The sequence below is a fragment of the Cupressus sempervirens genome, chromosome 3 (assembly GCF_028749045.1).
Source record: "Cupressus sempervirens isolate cs-2001-9-10 chromosome 3, ASM2874904v1, whole genome shotgun sequence".
Taxonomy (NCBI): Eukaryota; Viridiplantae; Streptophyta; class Pinopsida; order Cupressales; family Cupressaceae; genus Cupressus; species Cupressus sempervirens.
Window position 1 is genome coordinate 1071952924 of NC_143120.1, and position 22723 is coordinate 1071975646.

General features: G+C 39.2%; 1 protein-coding gene across 1 annotated transcript; it reads right to left on the minus strand.

The window, feature by feature from the left end:
* Positions 1 to 4239: 4239 nt before the first annotated feature.
* On the minus strand, positions 4240 to 6705 carry LOC149570458 (uncharacterized). Its single transcript, XM_089817167.1, has one exon. The coding sequence runs from the start codon at positions 6703 to 6705 to the stop codon at positions 4240 to 4242; it is 2466 nt and encodes an 821-aa protein (XP_089673293.1).
* Positions 6706 to 22723: the final 16018 nt, after the last annotated feature.

The window sequence follows — 22723 nt, forward strand, 5'->3', positions numbered from 1 at the left end:
GCAATACAGAGCAAAGAAAGACACTATTACTGAAAGTGACACTTTTGTCCATAGAACCTTGTAATTTGACTACAGATCTGGAAAGTAGACAAAAATTAATCCATTTAAAAAAAAAAACCTATTTTCAACTCCAGATGTGCCCGTACAGAATGTTTGAAGTTGTAAAATGTAGGATTATGCAGGCATAGTTGCCAAAAATGTAAATTCTATCAAATTCAAGTACCAAAACTAGAAAAGAGTGTAGACACCTACATCTGATTATATCAATAGGTAATAATATTTAGTCATCTCCTAGAACATTATTGATTAAATATTTACTATTTAATAAATTAATTGTCATCCCCTAGTTAATTAATTAATTTAATTAACTATAATCCAATTGATAAAATCAAATGATAACCAAAAATTAATTTATCAATTAAATCCCTATTCCTCTATAATCCCATGTCTTGCATATTTTGAGATTGTGCATTTAGGACATCTTTGACTTCTATATTTTCATTCAAAGTAAGACCTTAAAATACATGATGCATGTACCAAAGTTGTTAGCAAGACCATTCACAACAACTTAGGGGTGCTTCTAGTGAGTTCATCCACCTCTGGGAAGTGCTTCCCCTTTGGTGAAAAACTCAAACTGGTAAAAAGTTTGGGTAGTATATAAATGAGGGAAAAGGTAAACTTTCTTTCTCCATCATTGGATTTTAAGCGCTGTGTTTCTAGGGGTAGCCTGAGGTGCTAAAACTTTCCCACAATTTCAGCATGTATGGAATAGATTCTTAAGTGGATCACATATGTAAAAACTATTTGAAGGACTCCACAAACCCATTTACAACCCTTTAGTCAAAATTATCTCTCTTTTTTCCATGGTATTTTCATTCACGGTGCAAGGGAAATAGCATCCCTCAAGATTACTCACCATTGTGCTCCCCTAGTAGAGGCATAATGCCACTTGGGTTTCATCTCCAAGGGTCATTGTTCTTGCAAAAGAGGAACTTCTATTTGCCTGCCTTGAAGATTCTTTGATGTGTATCATTTGTTGATCGAATCTTATATCCACTCACCTCTTTTATGAGAGGGACATATTGCACTAGAATCAGGAGACATCAAGTTGTGGGCCTATGAATAGCATATTGCAATCAAAAATTTGACCTTGGGGATAAAGTGTGCGTTTGAATTGTCTTACTTGTGCTCAAGACCTGTGGAAAACATTTGTAAAGCATACACAATTCTGTGGTTACTATCAAAATCCTTTTGCTAAAGAGATCATCTATTTTTCTTTCTCAAAGTTGCTTTGTCTTTTGAGAAATTCTTTGCTCATAAAAATCTCAAAATAGAGAAAAAGTTCCACCTTTTTCATTTTGAAACAATAGGTGTTAGCAAGTCTATTTGAAATAACTATTTGTCTTGTTGGTCCACTTTATCCCTTTGTCTAAAAAGTTATACTTGTTCCCTCAAAACACAACAAAATCACTAAGCAGATCCTAGTTACGAATCCTCTTTCCTCGGTCCAAAGTTTTTCTCTTTTCAAAATACCTTTGCTATCTATCCTACTTGACCATATTTCCACATCTTGTCTTTGAAAGACCCCATTTTCCAAAATTAAAAATAGTCCATTCACAACAACATCTTTTTCATCTTAGTTTATCTTTACCTATACCTAAGAACCCACAACATACCCGACCAAATCTAGTTGCCAACAATCCTTTGCTCAAAACCAAAAAGTTTCTCTTGCAAAACTATCCTTGCTACCTATCCTACTTGACCAAAAATATCACATTGTGTCCTTACCAAGGAGATTGTTAACAAGGTTCATCCATATCACATCCTAAAATTCAGGCTTGTCCCACTTCACTCAAACGTTATCATTGTTATCAAGCCCTTAGCTATTTCTCAATTGATTTATGTTTCCAACCCAAGGTCCAAAAAAGTATACTTAGTGTAGTCACTACCTCGTACACCCCATAGTTGTGATCAAAATCCCTTGGAAATATCTCATGTTAGGCCATCCCAAGACTAAGTTCAAAAAGGCTAAGCTTCCAAAAATACTAGTTTATAAGGAAATAGAAGCAAAGAAAAAGAGAAATATCCCCAACCCGAGGATTGCCAAACTCGATAAAATTGAGAAAGATGGTGTAGAGGTAGCATTACAAACTGAGTGGGACTAAAAAATCCAAAACTTAACACTTTGACATGGTGTTAATTAGAGCCTTATCAACAACTCTACTATTACTCATTCTGATTAGGTCCTTCCTTTTTCCACACACACTTGTACACTTATAGGTTTGGTCTCTCATTTAAAAATCCCACTATCACACACAAACATTAAAAAATAGGATCACCTCCTCTCATCTTAGATTTTCAAAAAACAATCCTCCACATGCATTCTTAAACCCTAGCATCTCCAACTATTCCCTCACTTAGAAACATTTAGCATCATATATCTCACAATTCTAGTTATCCTTGAAACTCAACATTTTCTAGAAATAAGTTGTCATTTGTGCCCCACATCACCTTGAGCCAAAGGTTAGGGCCACACATTTCATATCCCTATCACATTTCCACACTCATATTTTAGGGAAGCACAACCTCTTGCACTTAGCACCATATCATTTAGACCCCTCAAGTATCATATATATCTAGCATCATCCCTCTTTGCATTGTCATCCTTAAGAAAACCATCCTTTCATGCCATGCACCACACGCTTTTGTAGGAACACATAGAAATAGAAGGACATGGGTCCTAGTCATAGTAGTAACACATCTCAAGCTCAACCATACTTTGTAGTTTCCATGATGCCATCAGACCACCACCGCAAATTCCAGAAGAGTCGGTATCCTCGATAGATTAAAGAGATTAAATTTCCACAATCCATAGCAATTAAACTGATATATTTCTGGATTTGATTGTGTAAAGATTTTTACCATCAATGTTTTGAATCACACCAAGTGATCCATCATCAGGATGAAGAGAGCAAGAGATGTCAAACAGAATGGGTTGCAGAAGTAGACAAACTCAAAGATATAGGGACAAAGGGAGGGGGATTGCACGCACACCAAAAAAGTCAAATGGGGAGATGGTAGGATAGAAGACCCTAAGAGATAGACACCCAATCAACAGGGGAACAAGTAAAAGAGAAGTGAAAAGGAAACTAAAGAAATGGCCAGATGTAGGGTATGTGGCAAAAAAATGCACGTCCCCACTAAGAACAAAAAACAAAAAACAAAAAACAAAAAACAAAAATAAGAGTAAAAAATGAATGAAAATGAAAATAAATAACTAAAAAATAAGTTGGAAATACGTATAACACAGCAAAGACCACCCACACGAACAAACTGCTAGATAAATGCATAAATGAACATCCACCTAAAGAACAGACCACATAAAAATTAGAAATAAAATTAAAAATACCAATAAAAATAAAAATACAAATAAATAATGATAATAAAATAAAATAAAGAAATTGAAAATATGAATAGGAATAAACAAGTCTGAAGACAAAAACATGAATAAATATAACGTGTTGGGTAGAACACATACAAATATAGTATATAATGAGTGTATGTGTGTGTCATTTTTTGATATATATATATAAAATGTTATGCGCGTGTGTGTGTGTTATTTAAGACTCGATATATGTATAGACACAAATACATAAACATGGATGAGAATTAGATGTGGGCAGATATGGGCCAGCGGAGGGAAAAAATCTATATTGATGTAAACAAACAAATATATATATAGTATTATTTATATTTATATATAACTATGCAAATGGTGCATCAACCAGATACAAACACATCAACGAGCAAATTATGAAAAAATATAAAGAATATATACACCTAATACGAAGAAAAAATAACTAATGAAAAAAGAGAAATAAAAATAAAAATATGTAAGTATATATATATACCGAAGCACACACACACGTGTTAAAGAAATAGTTAATAAAAATAATGGATGCGCAAATGACAAACTGAACATACAAATATTTCAAAAAACCCAACCAAATAACTAAAAACAAAGCACCAGCTGAATGACCAATGCTTGTGTGTGCATGTGTTGAATTTAACACATGTACACACACACCAACACACACCCACAATAGCAATCTAACCCTAGAAGCAAGGAGGCAAGCTACTAAAAACAAAGAAAAGAGGCAATCGAGGGAAAGAAGGAAACCCAACCGGTGGAGCAAGAGCGACCAAACAAGATGGGAGAGAGGGTGGGGAGAGAGGATACTACTCGCAATGATGGTCTCTGCACCTAGAGGTTAACATTGGTTGCCACGAGGGGTTGAGGGTCCAACCATCATCACGGTTAAGGTTAATGGGGTGGTTGTTGATTTCAATGGCTTCTTTAAGCTTCCTTTTGAAATAGTTGTCCTCCTTGGCTAGGATTTGCATGTTTTCCAAACAGATGTGATGCTTGGTGGAGAAAGAATGCTCAGCTAAGGCTGATTTGCAAACCCTATCATGCCTAATGTCTGCAACGTGCTCTTTGATCCTAGTATGGAAAGCGCGACCCGTTTCACCAATATATGGTGTCCCACAAGAGCAAACTACTTTGTAGACTCCTGAGTTAGAATACGCCTCTCTAGAGTCTTTTGAAGGCAGGACAAGGTTTCTAAGCTTGGATAAGGGTTTGAAAGCAATTCGTAGACCTTTTTTGGTCAAGATCTTGGAGATTTTTTGCGAAATGCCTTCCACAAAGGGGAGAGAGGCAAACATGCCGGGAGGGCGAGGGGAGGTTTCACACGAGGAAAGGTGGAGGGACTGGGCTTGGTTGAAAGCTCTGGATATATGTCTATGAGAGTAACCATTAAGCGTAAAGACATGTCGAAGGTGGTTGAGTTCAAGGCTTAAGTGGTCCTCATCACAAATTCTATATGCTCTCAGAGCAAGAGTCTTAAGAATGCCAAATTTTTGGTTGGGATGGTGGTGGGAGGAAGAGTGGATGTATGAGTCTGTGTGCATGGCCTTTCTAAACACTTGACGACCAAGGGTACCATCAGGTTTCCTGATGAGAAGAACATCAAGGAATGGCAACTGATTTTTAGATTCCACCTCTTTGGTAAAGGAGATACAAGGTTCTATGTTGTTGATGTGTTGGTGGAACTCCTCTAATTTATCCATGCCATGGGGCCAACACATGTTAGTGTCATCAACATATCGCTTCCACCACCTAGGCTTAAGAGGGAAAGAACAGAGGGCTAACTCTTCAAAATGTTCCATATAAAGATTGGCAATAACAGGGGAGAGAGGGGAACCCATGGCTACACCATCAACTTGCTCGTAGATGACCCCCTCGAAGGAGAAGAAAGTTGACTTGAGGCATAGCTCAACCAAACTAGCAATCTCCACATTGGTCTTATGCTTCACAATTTCGATAGAATCAGGGATTGGGACCTTTGTGAAGAGAGAGACAACATCAAAACTCACCAAGACATCATTGTTATCTAGATGTGCACCCTTGATGAATTGGACAAAGTGGGTTGAGTCCTTGACAAAGGAATCAGACTGCCCCACTAAGGGAGAGATTAGTTTGGCAAGATAGGAAGCTAAAGGGTATGTGGGGGAGCCAATAGTGTCCACAATTGGTCTCAAAGGAATACCGTCCTTGTGAATTTTTGGGACCCCATATATACGAGGAGTGACTTCTCTAGAAGGGACTAACCTTTTCTTGATGTGATCATCAAAGGATGAGGCCATGACACAGGATTTGACAGTTTTGAGGAGTTTTGCACAAGGGTTACGAGACAAGGTTTTGTAGCTGCTAGAATCAGCAAGAAGGTCACGCATCTTGGTAACATAGTCTTGCTTATTCATAGTGACAGTGGCGTTGCCTTTGTCAGCTTTGGTGATGACAAGGTCATTGTGACGCAACAAACTCTTGAAAGAAAGAAACTCAATTTTTGGGATATTACGTCTGGGAGGTTTGGCCCGTCTCAAGGCAACAGCACAATCCTGCCTAATTTCTTCAGCGACATTGATAGGGAGAGTATGAATAGCATTCTCAATCTCAACCAAGAAGTCAACTTGCGGAATGGAACGTGGTGCCACCGCAAAATTAAGACCTCCTTTCAAAAAATTGAAAGAATGGGGGTCAAGGGAGACATCAGATAAGTTGATGACCAGTTTGCTTTCCCATTGGTGCGAAAAGTTGGCAGAGTGGGTAGATGTGCAACGAAGGGGACACGCCGAATAACCCAAGGTGTTGGTAGGAGATGCCTGAGAAGAAATCGAATCTCCCTCCAAAATCTTGATCAAAGATTGAGGAGTGGGCAGGCTCACGATGGGCGGAGGACTGAGGTTGGAAGGGGTTGGACAGCCAACAAAAGTGTGGTTTGACGCAACTCCATCAAATAAAATATCGCTGTCAGGTTGAAAAGACAAAGGGCACACAGCATCAGCTGGGGATGGGCGATGTGATAAGGGTTGATGGGCTCGAGGCACACTATCCACCAAAGGGCCTGCCAAACTGCTATTAATGCAAGACGTATCTATCCTATCAACAGAAGAAGAAAACCTATGAAAACAGGATGTGTCACACACTCCAACTAAAGAAGACGTACCTGTGATTAATTGTGAAGAGACGTTAGCACAGGAAGCTGAGGCTGCGGAAGAGGAGCCGTTGACATCGAAATCTGACCGTTGAGAAGCTTCAACTTGCAGGGGGGAGTTGCGTTGGTCCAACTGTTGCACCATACTGGGTAGTTGCGAGTCCAAAGGCTTGCACGAAGGAAGACAGAGCTATGCAGACTTTGGCAACTGGGGAGAGGAGTGAGCATGCATCTGGTCAGCGTTCTCAAGCGCAAGGGACTCAATATTAGAGGTCGAAGACTGAGCTCGCACGTTATGCAGAGTGGAGGTCCCGCGGAATGGCGAAAAAGGACAATGGTTTGACGAGAAACCAAAAGATGCTGTGGGATGGGACCGCGAACGATGAAAGTGAGGCCGAGAGTGGGGGGGAATGGTAAGAGATCCCGAGAAGTAGTTGGACGTCCATCGGTTGTGCCGATTCTTGTAAGCAAGTGCATCAAACTTCTTTTTCTGTCTGTTGATACATTCTATTTGCCGCCCAAGAGCTCTAGCAAATGAAGATGTGTCCCACCGCGTCCACAAGTCTGGTCTAAGGGAAGAAGCAAGTTCCAAGTGCAAGGGGAGCAGCCTGGCATTTAGATGATTGATTGATCTCCTTGCGGACTTAATAACCGCTCTAAGGAGAGATAGACTCGCCCGAAAGAAAATCTGCTTGGTGTATCCATCCCAAAGATGATGTTTGATCTTGACAAAGGAGGGGATTAAGCGAGAGTCTCGACATCTTTTGAGGAAAGCCAAATCTGCAACCTTTTTCATTAGTTTAATCCTTAACATCTCTAGCTGCTTGCATTTAAAACAGACTTCCCTCCCATGAAGGGTGTCAATTAAAGAGATTAAATTTCCACAATCCATAGCAATTAAACTGATATATTTCTGGATTTGATTGTGTAAAGATTTTTACCATCAACGTTTCGAATCACACCAAGTGATCCATCATCAGGATGAAGAGAGCAAGAGATGTCAAACAGAATGGGTTGCAGAAGTAGACAAACTCAAAGATATAGGGACAAAGGGAGGGGGATTGCACGCACACCAAAAAAGTCAAATGGGGAGATGGTAGGATAGAAGACCCTAAGAGATAGACACCCAATCAACAGGGGAACAAGTAAAAGAGAAGTGAAAAGGAAACCAAAGAAATGGCCAGATGTAGGGTATGTGGCAAAAAAATGCACGTCCCCACTAAGAACAAAAAACAAAAAACAAAAAACAAAAAACAAAAATAAGAGTAAAAAATGAATGAAAATGAAAATAAATAACTAAAAAATAAGTTGGAAATACGTATAACACAGCAAAGACCACCCACACGAACAAACTGCTAGATAAATGCATAAATGAACATCCACCTAAAGAACAGACCACATAAAAATTAGAAATAAAATTAAAAATACCAATAAAAATAAAAATACAAATAAATAATGATAATAAAATAAAATAAAGAAATTGAAAATATGAATAGGAATAAACAAGTCTGAAGACAAAAACATGAATAAATATAACGTGTTGGGTAGAACACATACAAATATAGTATATAATGAGTGTATGTGTGTGTCATTTTTTGATATATATATATAAAATGTTATGCGCGTGTGTGTGTGTTATTTAAGACTCGATATATGTATAGACACAAATACATAAACATGGATGAGAATTAGATGTGGGCAGATATGGGCCAGCGGAGGGAAAAAATCTATATTGATGTAAACAAACAAATATATATATAGTATTATTTATATTTATATATAACTATGCAAATGGTGCATCAACCAGATACAAACACATCAACGAGCAAATTATGAAAAAATATAAAGAATATATACACCTAATACGAAGAAAAAATAACTAATGAAAAAAGAGAAATAAAAATAAAAATATGTAAGTATATATATATACCGAAGCACACACACACGTGTTAAAGAAATAGTTAATAAAAATAATGGATGCGCAAATGACAAACTGAACATACAAATATTTCAAAAAACCCAACCAAATAACTAAAAACAAAGCACCAGCTGAATGACCAATGCTTGTGTGTGCATGTGTTGAATTTAACACATGTACACACACACCAACACACACCCACAATAGCAATCTAACCCTAGAAGCAAGGAGGCAAGCTGCTAAAAACAAAGAAAAGAGGCAATCGAGGGAAAGAAGGAAACCCAACCGGTGGAGCAAGAGCGACCAAACAAGATGGGAGAGAGGGTGGGGAGAGAGGATACTACTCGCAATGATGGTCTCTGCACCTAGAGGTTAACATTGGCTGCCACGAGGGGTTGAGGGTCCAACCATCATCACGGTTAAGGTTAATGGGGTGGTTGTTGATTTCAATGGCTTCTTTAAGCTTCCTTTTGAAATAGTTGTCCTCCTTGGCTAGGATTTGTGTGTTTTCCAAACAGATGTGATGCTTGGTGGAGAAAGAATGCTCAGCTAAGGCTGATTTGTAAACCCTATCATGCCTAATGTCTGCAACGTGCTCTTTGATCCTAGTATGGAAAGCGCGACCCATTTCACCAATATACAGTGTCCCACAAGAGCAAACTACTTTGTAGACTCCTAAGTTAGAATACGCCTCTCTAGAGTCTTTTGAAGGCGGGACAAGGTTTCTAAGCTTGGATAAGGGTTTGAAAGCAATTCGCAGACCTTTTTTGGTCAAGATCTTGGAGATTTTTTGCGAAATGCCTTCCACAAAGGGGAGAGAGGCAAACATGCCGGGAGGGCGAGGGGAGGTTTCACACGAGGAAAGGTGGAGGGACTGGGCTTAGTTGAAAGCTCTGGATATATGTCTATGAGAGTAACCATTAAGCGTAAAGACATGTCGAAGGTGGTTGAGTTTAAGGCTTAAGTGGTCCTCATCACAAATTCTATATGCTCTCAGAGCAAGAGTCTTAAGAATGCCAAATTTTTGGTTGGGATGGTGGTGGGAGGAAGAGTGGATGTATGAGTCTGTGTGCATGGCCTTTCTAAACAGTTGACGACCAAGGGTACCATCAGGTTTCCTGATGAGAAGAACATCAAGGAATGGCAACTGATTTTTAGATTCCACCTCTTTGGTAAAGGAGATACAAGGTGCTATGTTGTTGATGTGTTGGTGGAACTCCTCTAATTTATCCATGCCATGGCGCCAACACATGTTAATGTCATCAACATATCACTTCCACCACCTAGGCTTAAGAGGGAAAGAACAGAGGGCTAACTCTTCAAAATGTTCCATATAAAGATTGGCAATAACAAGGGAGAGAGGGGAACCCATGGCTACACCATCAACTTGCTCGTAGATGACCCCCTTGAAGGAGAAGAAAGTTGACTTGAGGCATAGCTCAACCAAACTAGCAATCTCCACATTGGTCTTATGCTTCACAATTTTGATAGAATCAGGGATTGGGACCTTTGTGAAGAGAGAGACAACATCAAAACTCACCAAGACATCATTGTTATCTAGATGTGCACCCTTGATGAATTGGACAAAGTGGGTTGAGTCCTTGACAAAGGAATCAGATTGCCCCACTAAGGGAGAGATTAGTTTGGCAAGATAGGAAGCTAAAGGGTATGTGGGGGAGCCAATAGTGTCCACAATTGGTCTCAAAGGAATACCATCCTTGTGAATTTTTGGGACCCCATATATACGAGGAGTGACTTCTCTAGAAGGGACTAACCTTTTCTTGATGTGATCATCAAAGGATGAGGCCATGACACAGGATTTGACAGTTTTGAGGATTTTTGCACAAGGGTTATGAGACAAGGTTTTGTAGCTGTTAGAATCAGCAAGAAGGTCACGCATCTTGGTAACATAGTCTTGCTTATTCATAATGACAGTGGCGTTGCCTTTGTCAGCTTATTCTTAAGACTCTTGCTCTGAGAGCATATAGAATTTGTGATGAGGACCACTTAAGCCTTGAACTCAACCACCTTCGACATGTCTTTACGCTTAATGGTTACTCTCATAGACATATATCCAGAGCTTTCAACCAAGCCCAGTCCCTCCACCTTTCCTCGTGTGAAACCTCCCCTCGCCCTCCCAGCATGTTTGCCTCTCTCCCATTTGTGGAAGGCATTTCGCAAAAAACTCTAGAGAGGCGTATTCTAACTCAGGAGTCTACAAAGTAGTTTTCTCTTGTGGGACACCGTATATTGGTGAAACGGGTCGCGCTTTCCATACTAGGATCAAAGAGCACGTTGCAGACATTAGGCATGATAGGGTTTGCAAATCAGCCTTAGCTGAGCATTCTTTCTCCACCAAGCATCACATCTGTTTGGAAAACACGCAAATCCTAGCCAAGGAGGACAACTATTTCAAAAGGAAGCTTAAAGAAGCCATTGAAATCAACAACCACCCCATTAACCTTAACCGTGATGATGGTTGGACCCTCAACCCCTCGTGGCAGCCAATGTTAACCTCTAGGTGCAGAGACCATCATTGCGAGTAGTATCCTCTCTCCCCACCCTCTCTCCCATCTTGTTTGGTCGCTCTTGCTCCACCGGTTGGGTTTCCTTCTTTCCCTCGATTGCCTCTTTTCTTTGTTTTTAGCAGCTTGCCTCCTTGCTTCTAGGGTTAGATTGCTATTGTGGGTGTGTGTTGGTGTGTGTGTACATGTGTTAAATTCAACACATGCACACACAAGCATTGGTCATTCAGCTGGTGCTTTGTTTTTAGTTATTTGGTTGGGTTTTTTGAAATATTTGTATGTTCAGTTTGTCATTTGCGCATCCATTATTTTTATTAACTATTTCTTTAACACGTGTGTGTGTGCTTCGGTATATATATATACTTACATATTTTTATTTTTATTTCTCTTTTTTCATTAGTTATTTTTTCTTCGTATTAGGTGTATATATTCTTTATATTTTTTCATAATTTTCTCGTTGATGTGTTTGTATCTGGTTGATGCACCATTTGCATAGTTATATATAAATATAAATAATACTATATATATTTGTTTGTTTACATCAATATAGATTTTTTCCCTCCGCTGGCCCATATTTGCCCACATCTAATTCTCATCCATGTTTATGTATTTGTGTCTATACATATATCGAGTCTTAAATAACACACACACACGCGCATAACATTTTATATATATATATATATATACATATATATATATATACATATATATATATACATATATATATATATATATATATATATATATATATATATATATATATATATATATATATATATATATATCAAAAAATGACACACACATACACTCATTATATACTATATTTGTATGTGTTCTACCCAACACGTTATATTTATTCATGTTTTTGTCTTCAGACTTGTTTATTCCTATTCATATTTTCAATTTCTGTGTTTTATTTTATTATCATTATTTATTTGTATTTTTATTTTTATTGGTATTTTTAATTTTATTTCTAATTTTTATGTGGTCTGTTCTTTAGGTGGATGTTCATTTATGCATTTATCTAGCAGTTTGTTCGTGTGGGTGGTCTTTGTTGTGTTATACGTATTTCCAACTTATTTTTTAGTTATTTATTTTCATTTTCATTCATTTTTGACTCTTATTTTTGTTTTTTGTTTTTTGTTTTTTGTTTTTTGTTCTTAGTGGGGACGTGCATTTTTTTGCCACATACCCTACATCTGGCCATTTCTTTAGTTTCCTTTTCACTTCTCTTTTACTTGTTCCCCTGTTGATTGGGTGTCTATCTCTTAGGGTCTTCTATCCTACCATCTCCCCATTTGACTTTTTTGGTGTGCGTGCAATCCCCCTCCCTTTTTCCCTATATCTTTGAGTTTGTCTACTTCTGCAACCCATTCTGTTTGACATCTCTTGCTCTCTTCATCCTGATGATGGATCACTTGGTGTGATTCGAAACGTTGATGGTAAAAATCTTTACACAATCAAATCCAGAAATATATCAGTTTAATTGCTATGGATTGTGGAAATTTAATCTCTTTAATTGACACCCTTCATGGGAGGGAAGTCTGTTTTAAATGCAAGCAGCTAGAGATGTTAAGGATTAAACTAATGAAAAAGGTTGCAGATTTGGCTTTCCTCAAAAGATGTCGAGACTCTCGCTTAATCCCCTCCTTTGTCAAGATCAAACATCATCTTTGGGATGGATACACCAAGCAAATTTTCTTTCAGGCGAGTCTATCTCTCCTTAGAGCGGTTATTAAGTCCACAAGGAGATCAATCAATCATCTAAATGCCAGGCTGCTCCCCTTGCACTTGGAGCTTGCTTCTTCCCTTAGACCAGACTTGTGGACACGGTGGGACACATCTTCATTTGCTAGAGCTCTTGGGTGGCAAATAGAATGTATCAATAGACAGAAAAAGAAGTTTGATGCACTTGCTTACAAGAATTGGCACAACCGATGGACGTCCAACTACTTCTCGGGATCTCTTACCATTCCCCCCCACTCTCGGCCTCACTTTCATCGTTCGCGGTCCCATCCCGCAGCATCTTTTGGTTTCTCGTCAAACCATTGTCCTTTCTTGCCATTCCGCGGGACCTCCACTCTGCATAACGTGCGAGCTCAGTCTTCGACCTCTAATATTGAGTCCCTTGCACTTGAGAACGCTGACCAGATGCATGCTCACTCCTCTCCCCAGTTGCCAAAGTCTGCACAGCTCTGTCTTCCTTCGTGCAAGCCTTTGGACTCGCAACTACCCAGTATGGTGCAACAGTTGGACCAACGCAACTCCCCCCTGCAAGTTGAAGCTTCTCAACAGTCAGATTTTGATGTCAATGGCTCCTCTTCCGCAGCCTCAGCTTCCTGTGCTAACGTCTCTTCACAATTAATCACAGGTACGTCTTCTTTAGTTGGAGTGTGTGACACGTCCTGTTTTCATAGCTTTTCTTCTTCTGTTGATAGGATAGATACGTCTTGCATTAATAGCAGTTTGGTAGACCCTTTGGTGGATAGTGTGCCTCAAGCCCATCAACCCTTATCACATCGCCCATCCCCAGCTGATGCTGTGTGCCCTTTGTCTTTTCAACCTGACAGCGATATTTTATTTGATGGAGTTGCATCAAACCACACTTTTGTTGGGTGTCCAACCCCTTCCAACCTCAGTCCTCCGCCCACCGTGAGCCCGCCCACTCCTCAATCTTTGATCAAGATTTTGGAGGGAGATTCGATTTCTTCTCAGGCATCTCCTACCAACACCTTGGGTTATTCGGCGTGTCCCCTTCGTTGCACATCTACCCACTCTGCCAACTTTTTGCACCAATGGGAAAGCAAACTGGTCATCAACTTATCTGATGTCTCCCTTGACCCCCATTCTTTCAATTTTTTGAAACGAGGTCTTAATTTTGCGGTGGCACCACATTCCATTCTGCAAGTTGACTTCTTGGTTGAGATTGAGAATGCTATTCGTACTCTCCCTATCAATGTCGCTGAAGAAATTAGGCAGGATTGTGCTGTTGCCTTGAGACGGGCCAAACCTCCCAGACGTAATATCCCAAAAATTGAGTTTCTTTCTTTCAAGAGTTTATTGCGTCACAATGACCTTGTCATCACCAAAGCTGACAAAGGAAACGCCACTGTCATTATGAATAAGCAAGACTATGTTACCAAGATGCGTGACCTTCTTGCTGATTCTAGCAGCTACAAAACCTTGTCTCGTAACCCTTGTGCAAAAATCCTCAAAACTGTCAAATCCTGTTTCATGGCCTCATCCTTTGATGATCACATCAAGAAAAGGTTAGTCCCTTCTAGAGAAGTCACTCCTCGTATATATGGGGTCCCAAAAATTCACAAGGACGGTATTCCTTTGAGACCAATTGTGGACACTATTGGCTCCCCCACATACCCTTTAGCTTCCTATCTTGCCAAACTAATCTCTCCCTTAGTGGGGCAGTCTGATTCCTTTTTCAAGGACTCAACCCACTTTGTCCAATTCATCAAGGGTGCACATCTAGATAACAATGATGTCTTGGTGAGTTTTGATGTTGTCTCTCTCTGCACAAAGGTCCCAATCCCTGATTCTATCGAAATTGTGAAGCATAAGACCAATGTGGAGATTGCTAGTTTGGTTGAGCTATACCTCAAGTCAACTTTCTTCTCCTTCGAGGGGGTCATCTACGAGCAAGTTGATGGTGTAGCCATGGGTTCCCCTCTCTCCCCTGTTATTGCCAATCTTTATATGGAACATTTTGAAGAGTTAGCCCTCTGTTCTTTCCCTCTTAAGCCTAGGTGGTGGAAGCGATATGCTGATGACACTAACATGTGTTGGCCCCATGGCATGGATAAATTAGAGGAGTTCCACCAACACATCAACAACATAGCACCTTGTATCTCCTTTACCAAAGAGGTGGAATCTAAAAATCAGTTGCCATTCCTTGATGTTCTTCTCATCAGGAAACCTGATGGTACCCTTGGTCGTCAAGTGTTTAGAAAGGCCATGCACACATACTCATACATCCACTCTTCCTCCCACCACCATCCCAACCAAAAATTTGGCATTCTTAAGACTCTTGCTCTGAGAGCATATAGAATTTGTGATGAGGACCACTTAAGCCTTGAACTCAACCACCTTCGACATGTCTCTATGCTTAATGGTTACTCTCATAGACATATATCCAGAGCTTTCAACCAAGCCCAGTCCCTCCACCTTTCCTCGTGTGAAACCTCCCCTCGCCCTCCCGGCATGTTTGCCTCTCTCCCCTTTGTGGAAGGCATTTCGCAAAAAATCTCCAAGATCTTGACCAAAAAAGGTCTGCGAATTGCTTTCAAACCCTTATCCAAGCTTAGAAACCTTGTCCCGCCTTCAAAAGACTCTAGAGAGGCGTATTCTAACTCAGGAGTCTACAAAGTAGTTTGCTCTTGTGGGACACCGTATATTGGTGAAACGGGTCGCGCTTTCCATACTAGGATCAAAGAGCACGTTGCAGACATTAGGCATGATAGGGTTTGCAAATCAGCCTTAGCTGAGCATTCTTTCTCCACCAAGCATCACATCTGTTTGGAAAACATGCAAATCCTAGCCAAGGAGGACAACTATTTCAAAAGGAAGCTTAAAGAAGCCATTGAAATCAACAACCACCCCATTAACCTTAACCGTGATGATGGTTGGACCCTCAACCCCTCGTGGCAGCCAATGTTAACCTCTAGGTGCAGAGACCATCATTGCGAGTAGTATCCTCTCTCCCCACCCTCTCTCCCATCTTGTTTGGTCGCTCTTGCTCCACCGATTGGGTTTCCTTCTTTCCCTCGATTGCCTCTTTTCTTTGTTTTTAGTAGCTTGCCTCCTTGCTTCTAGGGTTAGATTGCTATTGTGGGTGTGTGTTGGTGTGTGTGTACATGTGTTAAATTCAACACATGCACACACAAGCATTGGTCATTCAGCTGGTGCTTTGTTTTTAGTTATTTGGTTGGGTTTTTTGAAATATTTGTATGTTCAGTTTGTCATTTGCGCATCCATTATTTTTATTAACTATTTCTTTAACACGTGTGTGTGTGCTTCGGTATATATATATACTTACATATTTTTATTTTTATTTCTCTTTTTTCATTAGTTATTTTTTCTTCGTATTAGGTGTATATATTCTTTATATTTTTTCATAATTTGCTCGTTGATGTGTTTGTATCTGGTTGATGCACCATTTGCATAGTTATATATAAATATAAATAATACTATATATATATTTGTTTGTTTACATCAATATAGATTTTTTCCCTCCGCTGGCCCATATCTGCCCACATCTAATTCTCATCCATGTTTATGTATTTGTGTCTATACATATATCGAGTCTTAAATAACACACACACACGCGCATAACATTTTATATATATATATCAAAAAATGACACACACATACACTCATTATATACTATATTTGTATGTGTTCTACCCAACACGTTATATTTATTCATGTTTTTGTCTTCAGACTTGTTTATTCCTATTCATATTTTCAATTTCTTTATTTTATTTTATTATCATTATTTACTTGTATTTTTATTTTTATTGGTATTTTTAATTTTATTTCTAATTTTTATGTGGTCTGTTCTTTAGGTGGATGTTCATTTATGCATTTATCTAGCAGTTTGTTCGTGTGGGTGGTCTTTGCTGTGTTATACGTATTTCCAACTTATTTTTTAGTTATTTATTTTCATTTTCATTCATTTTTGACTCTTATTTTTGTTTTTTGTTTTTTGTTTTTTGTTTTTTGTTCTTAGTGGGGACGTGCATTTTTTTGCCACATACCCTACATCTGGCCATTTCTTTAGTTTCCTTTTCACTTCTCTTTTACTTGTTCCCCTGTTGATTGGGTGTCTATCTCTTAGGGTCTTCTATCCTACCATCTCCCCAATTGACTTTTTTGGTGTGCGTGCAATCCCCCTCCCTTTGTCCCTATATCTTTGAGTTTGTCTACTTCTGCAACCCATTCTGTTTGACATCTCTTGCTCTCTTCATCCTGATGATGGATCACTTGGTGTGATTCGAAACGTTGATGGTAAAAATCTTTACACAATCAAATCCAGAAATATATCAGTTTAATCCTCGATAGATATTGAGGCATTCGTGAACCAACTTGGTCACACTACCATTGTAAATGTCATCATAGATTGAAACAATGAAACCATCATGGAAAATTTCTTAAGGGATAAAGTTGGCATCTTTAAGTTTGGGCATCCACCACCTATTGACATAACAAATCCTACTCACCCTTTTTTTGGATGGAAACCACCTTAGGTAGAACTAGCAGACCCAAATATACCCTCAACTTAGGTGTATGTTCCCATTTAGAAAAACACCCATCCCATTCTCACTCAACCCTTAGTGCATACTACATCCCAACCAACCCTATGTATACCATCTACACCTGCTTTCTCTACTCATTTTCCTTCCCCCCCAAATCCTCCATCCGCATCTAGCAACAATACCTTTTCGCTTCCACCTCACATCACATCTAGTCCATTTACTACTCAAATAGATCCATTCGGGTCCAATACCTCATCTTCCATCCCACCTATCATCACTATCAACCCCTTTGTAGCTAGCCAAAGCTCTTCAACTACATTTCATTTAGGACCTTTGAATGTTGCTATGACATAGGGCCCTATCATTATTCTTCCCCCTAGCACTACAGCCATGACTACACCTTAGGACTTCACATAGCTATTCACTACCACCATTTACTAACTATTTCTCTATGCCACATTTAGGCAATAGCCAAACCATCCAGCCATTTTAGTTCCCTATAATGAATACTCTAACATAAATTAATTACCTTGCACCTATTCATAATCAGTCATACTCTCAAGCAAGAGCACAACCCACATATATTGGACATGGTATGTATTCCCAAAGCATGGGGTAGGCATTACCAACATTACCACCCTTTTAGTCATAGTCTTCACGCTAGAAGTATGCTCAAGCACCCACACAAAACTATCTCATAGGGTAGCAACCTCATAGTTACCTCCCACACCAAACATCTCCTTAGCAGATGTAGTAGTATGAACAACACACATTCCAACAAACCATGGCATCCACCCTGCTAGTTTTGCAACTTGTTTTTCCATAGACACCATATGGAAACTAGGATTTTCCATATCAACCTTTAGATTCTGGCTTGTATCCTCCGTTGGGGGCACCTAGATCGAGGGAACTCACTCTCACACCTATAAACTCTGAGTGGGAAGAGATGAAAAATGCTCTCAAGGCCCTCAAACATGGGACAGACTCAAAAACTTTCAAGTTTGAGAATGACTACCCATACTTGTTTGACAAAACCATCATGATGACACCATTTCCTAAACATTTTGAGATCCCCAAGTTTGACAAATTTAGGGGGAAAAGTGGTCCAGTCACACATGTTAAGGAATTCTATATGCATTGTTAGGAGGTAGCCTATAATGATGCATTCCTCATGCAGCTCTTTCCCAAAAGTTTAGGAGGCCCAGCCTTAAAATCGTTCTATCGTATCCGTCAAGGCACTATTAAAATCTTTGTAGATCTATCTGAAGCCTTTCTAGCTCATTACACCCATTCTTTTGAAACTGAGTTATCTATGGTGGACCTAGTCCATACTAAGTAGAAAGGTGATGAAAGCCTTGCAGAGTATTTGCAACACTAGAAAATCCTTACAACTAGGATTTCTTGTACCATCACTAAGCATCATCATGTCAAAATGTCCATAAACAATGCACACCCTAATCTCGCCCATCATATGGTTATGAACTATTTGCAAATGTAAAAAGACATCAAGGAAAAGGGGATGGGCCTTTAACAAGGCATCATCAAGGATGGTGTCATCATACTGTATAAGGAAAACACCTAGGACCAAGGTCTAAGTAATGAAAAAACTCGATATTAGAACAAAAACAAAAATATGATGATAGATGGTGCCATCGATACCCAACAAGTTCATATCATTGGGGTGGCTACCAATGTTCCTACCACATTTGGTCAACAACAACCCTATTAGTAGAAACCCCCTATGTATCACTAGCCACCCATGTAGACCAATCAATGCTATCACACTTTTGGTAGGTAGTAAACCTCGTGTTTAGAGGAAACCATGCACATACACCCCATTGGGGGGGCCTTTTGATGCAATCTTTGAAAAATTGGGCAAAGATAACCTTTTTTGGCACACACAAACATAACCTTTAGAGCCCAATCAATCTAGAGCATCTTGGTATAAGGATAATGAGTACTATAAATTCCACCATGTCAAAGGACACAGTACCCTTAAATGCATGCTACTCAAGGATTATATCTAGGACCTTGTTGACCAGAAGGGAATCATAATGGGGGAAAAAACTTCACCTAATGCAGGATTAATAATGTATTAGAATGCTCTCCCTCCCTATAGCACAAACCAAGGAAAAGCACCTACAAACTTGCCTATCAACAAATTGAACAATGACTCAAATAAAAAAGGTGACAACAGAGATAGATCTCACAACTATAGCTCGACATATTTAGACTATGGAAGACTTATCGGTTGTGTATCATAGGTTTACCCATCCATTAACATCATAAACATTAAGGGCCTAGATGCCCAATGTGGAGTCTCTACACACTAGACTCAACTCAACATAGCTAGCCCACCTATTTCTATACCATCAAGACCATCTCCATCTAGAGAATCTCCATTAGAATCCTCAATCCTATTTCTGCACCATCAAGACCACCTCCACCTATTTCTAGCCCACTTTATCAAGAGATCCTCAATAGTACTCTACATGAGTCACACATCCTCTCTGACATAAATACCACTAATTTTTTCAACTTGGTTGGCTGTCTTTCAGCATCATGTGCCTTATCCTTCAAAACCACTAATATCCTAGCAGTTGAACCCAATCATATCCTTCCACTTCACATAGCTATCATGGTTTTTGACTTTGCAGTTAAATGGGTCATGATAGATAATGGATCAGCTTTAAATCTATGTACTCTAAAGTTCATCAAATAGGTAGGATACACTAAGGCAAATATCATTAATGAAGTAATCACCATCAAGGCATATGACAATTTGAAGTGCACCATTGAAGGAACCATCTTGCTTCCTATCAGAGATGGCCTAGCCACTCAAGAAACACTTTGCCACATAGTTGATCTTTACCTTACATACAACATCCTCCTCAATCATCCATGGATTCATGCCGTGAAGGCTGTTCCATCCACATAGCATCAGTGCATCAAAGTTTTGCATAATGGCACTGAGATAACCATCCATGTAGATATTGAACCCTTTGCTTATTTCAATGCAATTAAAGCTTTATACACTAATCATTGTCCTAGGATTGAAGCTAGTTCCTTTGGCACTTGTCATGATCCAAACACCATTTTATCCTCCACTCTTTCCATAGTTAAGATCAACTACCAAGGTTGTGGCAAGTATAGTCTTACAGATGCTTTTGATGTTGGCACTTTACCACTTGATCCACATACTCAAAGATTCCCAACACATTAGGGGCCTAGACCAAAAACCACCTCTTGACTCGAACAAATGGTCCAATTACATTTATTACCAAGAGTATCCTTGATGAAGAGGAAAATGTACCATAAGTTAACACATGGCTATACAAGGAGCCACCTCCTAAAAGCGAAGTACTTCTTGATCACTTTATACAAAAATATCCCTGGTCACATTGCCTAGCCATAGAGCAATGGGATTATCAAGGAGGTGGTTTGGGCCATTTGGAATTAGGTATGAGAAAGCCTATAGAGGCACACCAAGAACAAAAAACCAAAGGCTTAGGCTACGGACTCCCCACAACTAGTGGCACTGTAATAGAAGGCCATGTCTTCACGAATATTGAAAATAGTCCTATTAAGGTCAAGCACATTCCTAAGGAAGTTGAAAGGAAAGCCTATGACAATATATTCCTTGACAAAATAATCCTAGGATCCTCTGTGGTCTACCAATTATCTTTGAATCTCATAGACCTACCTCTCACTCACCCCAAACTCATAGATTAGGACCAACCAAGTGTTTTTTATGTTGATGAATTCTCTACCAAGAACACACTTCTTAAATTCATAGTGGTAGAAATGCCACATAAATAGCTGCCACCACCATCAGCATATGTCTACAAGCTAGATCCTATTGGTTATCCAAAATAGTCCTATTGAGGTTGAGGACATTCTTGAGGAAGTTGAAAGGAAAGCCTACAATGATATATTCCTTGATGAAATAATCCTAGGATCCTCTGTGGTCTACCAATTATCCTTGAATCTCATAGACCTACCTCTCACTCACCCCAAACTCATAGATTGGGACCAACTGAGTGTCATTCATGTTGATGAATTCTCTACTGAGCACGTGCTCCTTAAATTCATGGGGGTAGAAATGCCACATAAATAGCTACCACCACCATCGACATATGTCTACAAGTTGGATCTCATAGGTTACTTTGAGGAGGAGAAAATCTCTAGTCATAAAAATGAAACAAAAAAGGAAAAAAGAAAAGGAAAAATGTCCTTTGGTGAAAAATCCTTTGGAGTGCCATTGGATGACTCAAAAAATGAAATAAAAATAAAGGATGTATCTGATGGTGAAAACCTCTCTAAGGTGTCTGAAGATGGAGATTTCATCCTTCCCCCATAAGAGCATAGGCCTCCAATATCTTTAGTTTTGATAGAGGAAACCTGGCCAATAAATATCAGTTCAATAGAGACACCACATATCACATACATTGCAGCTTCTCTACCACCTAAGTAGGTAGATCTTCTCATTGAGGTCCTCCATGAGAATGTGGGTCATCTTGCATGGTCATATAAAGACATGGTGAGGTTAGACCCCAAGCTAGTGGTACACCATTTGGCCATGGATCCAAAGGCCAATCCTTTTAAGCAAAAGTTTTATAAAATGCACCCCAAAGTTTATTTATTGATTAAAGCAAAGCTAGAAAAGTTGTTGGAGGCCAAAATCATTTTCCCAATAGATTATTCTAAATGGATTTCTTACATGTTAGCTATTTCCAAGCCTTGTGGTGATATTAGAATCTACACCAATTTTAGGGATCTTAATAAAGCTTGTTTGAAAGATGACTTTTCATTACCAAATATTGACGTGATTGTGGATCTCACCACATGTCATGAACTATTATCACTAATGGATGGTTTCCCCATGTATAATCAGATTCATATAGTAGAGGAAGATCAGCATAAGATGGTGTTCACTAGACCTTGGGGCACATTCTGCTACAACATGATGCAATTTGGGCCAAAGAATGTCGAGGCAACCTATTAGCATGCCATGATGGTCATCTTCCATGACCTAATCCATAAGATTCTTGAGGATTACATGGATCATATTTTAGTCAAGTCTCTCAATTCCCTTGATCACTTATTTCACCCCAATGAAGTGTTTAACTAATTGACAAAATATTGTCTCATGTTGAATCCAAAGAAATGTGTCTTTAGCATCACCTTAGGAAAGCTCCTTAGATACATTGTGTCATGGTGTGTTATCAAGATTGACCCTAAAAAGGTCAAAGACATCATGGATATGGCTCCTCCTAGGACACTTAGACACCTTCATTCTCTATAGGGAAAACTCCAATTAGTCAGATGGTTCATTTCCTAGCTTGCTAATAAATGTCAACCATTCACACACCTGCTCAAGAAGGATCAAAAATTTAGATGGGACCTTTCTTGCAAGCATAACTTCACACTCATCAAGTAATACATGATTAA

What these genes read in the sequence shown, in the direction of transcription:
- LOC149570458 (XM_089817167.1), bottom strand. Translation starts at nt 6,705, where the DNA reads ATGGTGCAACAGTTGGACCAACGCAACTCCCCCCTGCAAGTTGAAGCT.